The sequence below is a fragment of the Seriola dumerili genome, unplaced genomic scaffold, assembly GCF_002260705.1.
Source record: "Seriola dumerili isolate Sdu_G_001 unplaced genomic scaffold, Sdu_1.0 BDQW01000105.1, whole genome shotgun sequence".
Lineage (NCBI taxonomy): Eukaryota > Metazoa > Chordata > Actinopteri > Carangiformes > Carangidae > Seriola > Seriola dumerili.
This window is the reverse complement of record NW_019174360.1, coordinates 1-8,859: the sequence shown is the minus strand read 5'-3', so window position 1 is coordinate 8,859 and position 8,859 is coordinate 1. Positions and strand designations below refer to the sequence as shown.

General features: G+C 48.4%; 1 protein-coding gene across 1 annotated transcript in view; it reads left to right on the top strand.

Moving 5' to 3' along the window:
- Positions 1 to 8,853, top strand: part of LOC111222706 (receptor-type tyrosine-protein phosphatase-like N) — a 16,865-nt gene extending 8,012 nt beyond the window's left edge. Inside the window, 20 exon segments of the mRNA XM_022746525.1 lie at positions 178 to 288; positions 376 to 465; positions 468 to 709; positions 797 to 1,235; positions 1,403 to 1,546; positions 1,670 to 1,704; positions 1,795 to 1,982; positions 3,100 to 3,179; positions 3,284 to 3,348; positions 4,294 to 4,503; positions 4,693 to 4,983; positions 5,060 to 5,207; positions 5,300 to 5,373; positions 5,452 to 5,529; positions 5,892 to 6,011; positions 6,096 to 6,262; positions 7,658 to 7,711; positions 8,024 to 8,088; positions 8,229 to 8,302; positions 8,759 to 8,853. Coding sequence (XP_022602246.1) covers positions 178 to 288; positions 376 to 465; positions 468 to 709; positions 797 to 1,235; positions 1,403 to 1,546; positions 1,670 to 1,704; positions 1,795 to 1,982; positions 3,100 to 3,179; positions 3,284 to 3,348; positions 4,294 to 4,503; positions 4,693 to 4,983; positions 5,060 to 5,207; positions 5,300 to 5,373; positions 5,452 to 5,529; positions 5,892 to 6,011; positions 6,096 to 6,262; positions 7,658 to 7,711; positions 8,024 to 8,088; positions 8,229 to 8,302; positions 8,759 to 8,830 — 2,747 coding nt within the window. The 3' untranslated portion in view covers positions 8,831 to 8,853.
- The last annotated feature ends 6 nt before the right edge of the window (positions 8,854 to 8,859 follow it).

The window sequence follows — 8,859 nt, the reverse complement described above, 5'->3', positions numbered from 1 at the left end:
TGGTGCAGGTGTTGAGATGTTGCTCTGCTGTGAATGAAACTGCGGAGCCACTAGAGATGAGAGGCAAAGTTATTTAGAGTTCGTAATGTGGCGTATTTAATGTCCAGATAATAAAACATGATGAAATCCTGGAGGACGTGAACGACGTCTTCTGCTCTGACTTCTCTTCCTGTGCAGACGGTTTGTTCGGACAGTGCCAGGCTCCTCAGCAGGAGCCCGTCCAGTACCAGGTGTCTGTACCTGTCCTGCACAAACTGCAGGAAGTCCTGAAAGACCTGATGGTGCAGGGTGAGTGTCCGTCTCTTTCACGCTGCTGCTTCCAAAAGAGAAGAAGTTTGATTGACTGACGTTTCCTCTCGCCCTCTGGCCGCTCAGGTCTGACGTGGAGGGACGACGTGACCCAGGCGATCATCAGCCGCGAGCTGAGTCGTGTTCCCACCATCAGCTCCTCCTCCAAGCTTCATGAGAGGACGCCCAAACAGTGAGTCCAGTAAAGACCAGTGCGACAACCAAAACAGCACGTTGTAATATTTAAAAGCTCTCGTTTCCCAGGCCCTCCAGACTGTCCGGTCAGCGTCGGGTCCAGGGGCCCGAGGGTCCGGCGGACCCCGAGATGATGCAGCAGTATGTGGACTACATGATCCTGGATCCCTCCCGATCCTCCGTCCACATGCAGACGCCGCTGCTGGACCCCTACACCTACCACCAGGTAGACAAACGACGGTTTGGAGAGAGACGCAAACAGCAGTCTGCCCCCTGGTGGTTAGAAGGTGACGTGTGTTGTTTGTGGTTGCAGCAGCAGTACGGCTACCAGGAGGAGGAGGAGCGCTCCCTCAACTCTCTGGACGATAATCCAGCCTTCCCGCCATTCGCCTCGCCCTCTCGCTCCAGATCCAGAGGACCTCTGGACCGAGACCGTCAGATTCTCCAGGACCTGGTGTCCTTTTACCTCACCTCCCCGTCCTCCTCTTCCTCCTCCTCCTCCTCATCCTCACCTGTGCAGTCCCTCTCCCGCCACAGGGGAGCAGCTGCAGCTTTCCCCTCTTCACTGTCTTCCTCATCCTCCTCCTCATCCTCCTCTTTCTTCCCCGAGCTGGACTTCCCTCTGGACTACGGCGAGGACTACGTTTCCCAGATGTCCCAGCTCAGCAAACAGAAACAGCAGCAGCAGGAGCAGCAGGAGCAGGCGGAGAAGAAGGCACAGAAGGAACACAACGCCCTGTCAGGGCTGGACGGTGAGAGAAGAGAGAAGAAGTTCAGAATGTAAAAAGTACCACATGTAAAAAACGTATGTCCTTCCTCCTCAGTGTTTCCTTTTCTGGTCACAAGACGGACAATATTTCCTCCTGAGATGGAGCGGAGGGAAAGTCGCGGCCATAACCCCACGTTGTTTGTTTCACAGAGCGCTCTCTGCAGAGACTGGCTCTGCTGCTCGATCACTACGGCCTCGACATCAAGGACTTGTCCCCCGAGCAGAAAGACAACGTGCCGGCCGCTCTGAAGCAGCTGCAGCTGGACGGCTCCTACGCCCACAAACAGACTAAAGGTCGGTGTCGTCATCCGCTCATCAGCTGCTCTAACCTTCATTCCAGTCTTTAACATGTAGTTAACACCAAACACAAGTTCCTCCAAGAGAAGGAAAGATGACGTCTGTGTGTTTGTTATTCAGATAAATACGGAAACGATGCTGCCGCGGGAACGAAGGTGAGAATGTCTCTCAGCAGCTGATGTTGGGACTGTTTCCTTGTAGAGAGGCTTTTTAATTTCATGTCTTCATTCGTCTTCGTCCGGCAGATCTCAGAGGGCTCAGTGGCGTACAAGATGGCCGCTCCAGAGGCCCCGCCCTCCACCATCAAGGCCCCAAAGGCGGAGGGGCCCCAGAAACAGACGACTCCCTCTGTGGCATCCAGCCACGACAAACTGGGAAAGAAGGAACCGGCGGCCAAGGCGGAGGGATACGGCTACATCGACACCAACCAGAGGTGCAGTAGTGGCTCCACCCATGAACGAATGAACGAACGAACGAATGATTTTCTGTCGTTTTCACGTTGTGAAAGTCTGTGTGTCGGAAAGTAAAGATGGTCAATTTTTCATTCTTAAAATTAAATTAAAATCTTAAGTTTGTCAGCTGTTGAAGAGAGGAGAGGAGAGGAGAGGAGAGGAGAGGAGAGGAGAGGAGAAGAGAGGAGAGGAAAGGAAAGGAAAGGAAAGGAGAAGAGAGGAGAGGAAAGGAGAAGAGAGGAGAGGAAAGGAAACGAAAGGAGAAGAGAGGAGAGGAGAGGAAAGGAGAGGAGAGGAAACCTAAGGAGCATGAAGAAGGGAAGAAGAAGAATGAAGAAAGGAAAGAATGGAGGATAGTAGGGAGGACATAAGGAAAGGAAAGAAGGAAATAAAGAAAGGTTCCACCTCCGTTTGAACGCCTGAGTCCATTCATGTGTTTGTATGTTTACGTGTGTGTGTGTGTATGTTTACGTGTGTGTGTGTGTGTGTATGTTTACGTGTGTGTGTGTGTGTGTGTGTGTGTGTGTGTGTGTGTGTGTGTGTGTGTGTGTGTGTGTGTGTGTCTGTTTTACGTGTGTGTGTGTGTGTGTGTGTGTGTGTGTGTGTGTGTGTGTGTGTGTGTGTGTGTGTGTGTGTGTGTGTGTGTTTTGTCGCTGCAGCCCCCTCAGTCTGAACGACGGGGTGCGACTGCTGCAGCTGCTGTCGGAGCGGATCGGCGTCTCCACCAGCTCCTTCATCAACATCAGGTAGGACCGACGACACCGGCGGTGGAGCTGAGGAGCGGATGTGATCCTTGTGTTCTGCTTCTTCCTCTTCCTGCTCGACCTAATCACCGTCCAATGACCCCTGACCTTTGACCTGAACAGTGAAAACTGTTTCAGATCACAAAAATCTCCTCCTCGCCAACTCATTTAAAAATAAGTCGCTGATTATTTCCATTAAAATAAAAGTGAAATTCGAGAACACCTCACCTCAGATAGACGTGTCAACGTAGAGACTGAAGCTGTATTTTAACTTTGAAACTTCCTTAAAAAGACTTGGTGGTGAGTAATCTCCCCTCTCACATGTGACCTGCCTCTGTGTCGTTGTTCTCCACAGTGTTGTCGGACCCGCCATCACCTTCAGGATCAGGCCCAACTCCAAGAACCTGACGGCCGGAGACGTGGCAGAGGCGGCAGGTATGGCCGACAAGCTTTTATTTTGAAATATAATAATATAAAGGATGATTGGTGGAGTTGCATTTTATATATATAATATATGTTTAAATGTTTTACCTGCTCAGTTGCAGAGAAGAACTTCCTGGAGTCGGAGACGGGCCTGAAGGTGCTGCAGAGCGGTGTTGGAGAGGTGGGTGCTGGGTTCGATACCCCAGATATTTTCATGTGGGGGGGGGGGGGACTTCTGAAAGCTGGAGGAGCAGTGAGGGATAAAGAGAAATCAAGTTAGAGAAGAAACAAAGAAATGAAACACCTTGGCCTTCAGTTTAAAAGCACAACACATTATTTTGTAGCTTTTATAGCTTTTATTCTGAAAGTTGGGAAGCAGCTGATTCAGTGAGCTTGACTCTTAGTTCCTGGTATTTGCCGGGTCCATGTGAGCAGCAGCAGCAGCAGCAGCACAGAGGAGAGGAAGCTCTCTTCGTTTGGTGAGTCAAAGTATAAAAACCAACAGCTTCACTCTTTCTTCTCGTCGTCCAGTTTATTTCAGCAGCTGATCCCGACGTGGTGAAGTCGGACTTGTGAATGGAGGTGAACGTCTATATAATGCTCCAATCATGACGAGTGACCTTTACACAGTTAAATTCTTTCAGAGTTTAGTGTCTGGACATTTTAGTGCTGACACTGAAGACACTGAGTGTCTGCACTGACCGTCCGTTTAGAAGTCATATTTCTGTGCTTCGTGTTTAGGATCATATCTTTATAATATTCATACAGAGATAATGATACTCATTTATTAATATTATTAATATTGCACGTATTTCCTTCAACCACATGCAGCCTGGTCCCCCCCCCCCCTCCCCCCGCTTAAACCTTAATGTCCGTCAGATACCACACACACACACACACACACACACACACACACACACACACACACACACACACACACACACACACACACACACACAGAGCGAGAATGTGCCTCACATTCCTGAGGCCCACGGAGAGGAAGGAGGAGGTCTGAAAGGTCAAGAGAGACAATTCATCGAGGGGGGGGGGGGGAGGTTGTTGTGAACTTGTCGTTTAAATGAAAAAAGCCACTGATCCATCCCTTTTTTTTTTTTTCCTGCCACAGAGGAATGATGGGAAATCTTTGCCCCTGGCGACCCGAGTCCAGCCCGGCTCCCGCTGGTTGTTTGCCACTCTGGTGGCCATGGCGTGCATCGGCGGCATCCTGGTGGCAGCCATGACCATCGCCTGCCTGCGTCACCACGCTCACCGCCTGGCAGCCAAGAAGCTCGGCCTGGGACCGGAGGGAGGCGGCTTCAGCCACCAGGAGTACCAGGTGAGAGGGAGAGATCATAGTTTCTGGTACTGAGGAAGTTTCAGTAATAACCTTTAACTCGTGGAGGCGGCGCTGAAAGAAGAGTGAGCATCCCTCTAACAGCTAAAACATCCAATGAACATGACCTGTGATATAAAAACTAGAGGAAAGCAGTGTACCAACGTGATGCATGCATAACTGGCTCACCAGGACCTGTGTCGCCAGCACATGGCCTCCAAAGGCGCCTTCGGACGCCTGGAAGCCGCCGCCCTGGGCGCCGTGGGAGGAGGGAGCGGAGGTGGTGGAGGTGGAGGAGGGGCTGCTGGCGTTGGGGGAGCAGGAGCAGCAGGAGGCGGAGGTACGGACTCCAGGGTGAGCAGCGTGTCGTCCCAGTTCAGCGACGGAGCCCAGCCCAGTCCCAGCTCCCACAGCAGCACGCCGTCATGGTGCGAGGAGCCGGCGCAGGCCAACATGGACATCTCCACCGGTCACATGATACTGGTCAGTCCCTGACAGACACTGTGCTCACACTTAGTTTAACTGGGCAAAGTTAAGTTGTTCACTTTCGTTTCTAAAGGCGTACATGGAGGATCACCTGAGGAACAAGGACCGTCTGATGAAGGAGTGGGAGGCGCTGTGTTCCTACCAGGCGGAGCCCAGCGTCGTCTCTGTGGCTCAGAGCGACGCCAACGCCAAGAAGAACCGCTGTCCCGACTCTGTGCCCTGTGAGTCCAGCCCGGGGTGCAGGGCACTTAATATTAACATCATTAAAAACACAATAAATCAATAATACTGATAACCTGACACTGTCCTCCAGATGATCACTCCAGGGTGAAGCTGAAAGCTGAGATCAACCCTTCACGCTCTGACTACATTAACGCCAGCACCATAGTAAGTTCCCGCCTCTCTCACGATGTCGTGCTTCACTTGCTGTAAAGATGTAAAGAGACTATAACCCCCCCCCCCCAGATCGAGCATGATCCCCGGATGCCGGCCTACATCGCCACCCAGGGTCCTCTGTCCCACACCATCTCTGACTTCTGGCAGGTGAGCGCTTACTGGGTTTTTAATAAGCAATACTGTATATATTATGTTACTACGTTACATTACAATATACTACGTTATGTTACAATATGTTAATTATTTTAGCAGTAGGATTCAGCTGTGAAACAGCTTTAGTCACAACTTGATCAGTCCCTCATTGTTTCCCTACCCATAACCCCCTGCTTTTATCTCTCTGGAAACTCAGGGGGAGAAATTCAGTTCAATTAAGCTCAGTCTCTTAGGCGTTAAACGCGTGTCCTCAGAACCTCACACTAACCCTCTCACTCGCTGAATTAGAGAAGTGGAGACTGAACACGCTCTGACCCTCGTGTTAGTGACTTGATCTGTGTTTGATGCTGTTGCAGATGGTCTGGGAGAACGGCTGCACCGTGATCGTGATGATGACGGCTCTGGTGGAGGACGGAGAGAAACAGTGTGACCGCTACTGGCCCGACGAAGGCTCCTCCCTCTACCACATCTATGAGGTCAGAGCAGGTGACACCCCGGTGCTTTCACTATAATACCCACAGGTTTGGTTATAATGAGTGAAGTGCTCCTCTGTCCCTCAGGTGAACCTGGTGTCTGAGCACATCTGGTGTAACGACTTCCTGGTGAGGAGTTTCTACCTGAAGAACGTGCAGACGCAGGAGACCAGGACGCTCACTCAGTTCCACTTCCTCAGCTGGCCGGCTCAGGGCATCCCCACCTCCACACGCCCCCTGCTGGACTTCCGCAGGTACTGCTGCTACCTGTACACACACACACACACACACACACTCTGTAATCTGGACATTTGTTTATGTTTAACAAAACTACCTGACAGTGTAATAAGAATATTTCAACCTGTTCAATAGAATTTTCTAGAAATATTGAGACTTAAATTACAGATAAAATTTAAATAATTTGTTTTTTTTGCAGATATCTGAAAGGTTTCCGTTCTGGAGCTATCGATTGTATCACTTGATCTTCCTCAGCAGAAGACTTTTGCTCAGTTGTCATGAAACAGTAGATTCAAATTTAAATGAGTTCAGTTTCTTTCTGGAGGACACCTCGTCATTGTTGCCGTCTGCTGAGGAAGACTGAGTGGTGCGGTCGAAAGCTCCAGAACAGCGACTGATTTCCAAAGTCTTTAGCTTTAAAGTTCCTGTTGCTCATTGTCGGACATGTTCATATTTCATCATGACTAAATGATTTCACTCTAATTGAACTCACTGACCGTCGTAACATGATGAAGCAACAGTAGTTCTCTCTCCCACCCTTCAGTCATCCCTCCCCCGCTCCCTCCTCCTCCTCGCCCTCCTCTGCCCCCCCCTCCCTCTCTTTTCCCGTCCTCCCACCCTGTGCGATGGAGGTCAGCGGGGCCCTTGGTTTAATTTTGAACATATCTGTCTGTGTCATTCTTGTGGTTTGCAGCTAGTAGTCTGGGTCCAGTTGCATAGTCACAAAAATGATCATGGACTGATGTGGCTGCAGCAGGAGGTCCATCGCCGAAAACCCCTTTTCCCCCCCCCCCCCCAATCTATCTATCCATCATGCATACTGCTTCTGAAAATGAAAACGTTCATCTGACTTATGTTATTTAGTCCGTCAAGTTTTATTTTGAAATAAGTTTGTTTTTGCACGATCATTCAATTATTTACTAACCTGTCTATTTCATCACTGGCTGCTCGTGTGTTGTTTTACCTGTTTATAGATACATGAACGAGCATCACGTTGGTTGTATATATATAAACATAGATTCTGTATTTTACTCACTATCTATCTATCTATCTATCTATCTATCTATCTATCTGCCAAAATAATCACAATATGATAGTGTGAATATAATGTCCAGTACAGCTCCACCTTTAACTATGAGCTCAGTAATCAACATGAGGGAATTTACACATCAACAAAAACTGAACATGATGAGTTTTGTAAATATAGATGCAGAACTGTTTTACATTCATCTCATTTTTATAATCCTCTGATTGTAAATGTATCCTGCATGTTTGCTCGTTCATGTACCTGATGACAGTCATGAATAAATAATAAATACACCAGCAGGAAGTAAACCATGGCTGGTTTTATTTCATTACCATGATGTGATATTCTTTCAGTAACCATCTTGTTTGTCATGTTTTCGCCTCAGGAAGGTGAATAAGTGCTACAGAGGACGCTCCTGCCCCATCATCGTGCACTGCAGGTAAACTCATTCATTTCATTGATTGTTTTCAAATGATGCATGTGCAGATGCATCGGCCTACACTAGACAGATAGATAACAATAGATAATAGAGGGCGGATGCACTCCATTGTAGTACCACATCAGTCCAGTAGGTGGCAGACATGTGCAACAGTTTTGCAGTGTATGTCTCAAATGTCTTTAACCCTGATGTTTGTTTTCCACTGTAATCACTTTATTTCTAATTTTCTCTTTCATTCATTAGTCAATGTCTCAAACTGAATTTGATCATTTAGATATTTTTAAAGTCTGTTTTGTGATGCTGTTTCCATAGCGACGGCACAGGCCGGACTGGGACTTACATCCTGATCGACATGGTTCTGAATCGCATGGCTAAAGGTGAGGTTTATTTATAACCACATTTATTGGCTTTACTTATTGGTATAATGTTTTTAATCAACACGCTTCATATGGTCATGTTTAATTATTACGTCGCCATCATATAAAAATGAATCTGCTTCTTGCCTGTTGCGCTGCAGGTGTGAAAGAGATTGACATCGCCGCGACGCTCGAGCACGTCCGCGACCAGAGGCCTGGGATGGTTCGTACTAAGGTGGGTTAAAGCAACAAACATTTCTCAGCATTTTAATATCGTATACTTTGCATAGTGAACCAGGAACTGTCTGTCTCCATGTCCACAAATGTATAAGATATAGTCACAGTCTGTCTTTGTGACACCTGCCCCTGTTTCTCCTAATCCACCTGAACCTGCTGGACCCCACCTGCCACATTAAAACCAGGCTGTATAAATAACATGAGTAAAGAGGAACCAAATACTAACAATAGAGTGTCACTGTCCAAAGTGAAGAGCTCAGGTTGAGTCAGGAGTCTACCCAGTCCTCCTCTTCACCCACCAACACCCTGCAGGTGTAGAAGTCACTTTAAGCCACTGGATCGGGTCACTATGTAAATCTTTATTTAAAATATTGTCCGTCTGAAATGAGCTCTCAAACCACTCCTCCCTGCAGCAGCCATCTTTAATAATAATTGTCTTTCTTCTTGTTTCCAGGACCAGTTTGAGTTTGCGCTGACCGCTGTCGCAGAGGAAGTCAACGCCATCCTCAAAGCTCTGCCCCAGTGAAACCAGTTTGACCCAGACCCGCCCCCTCT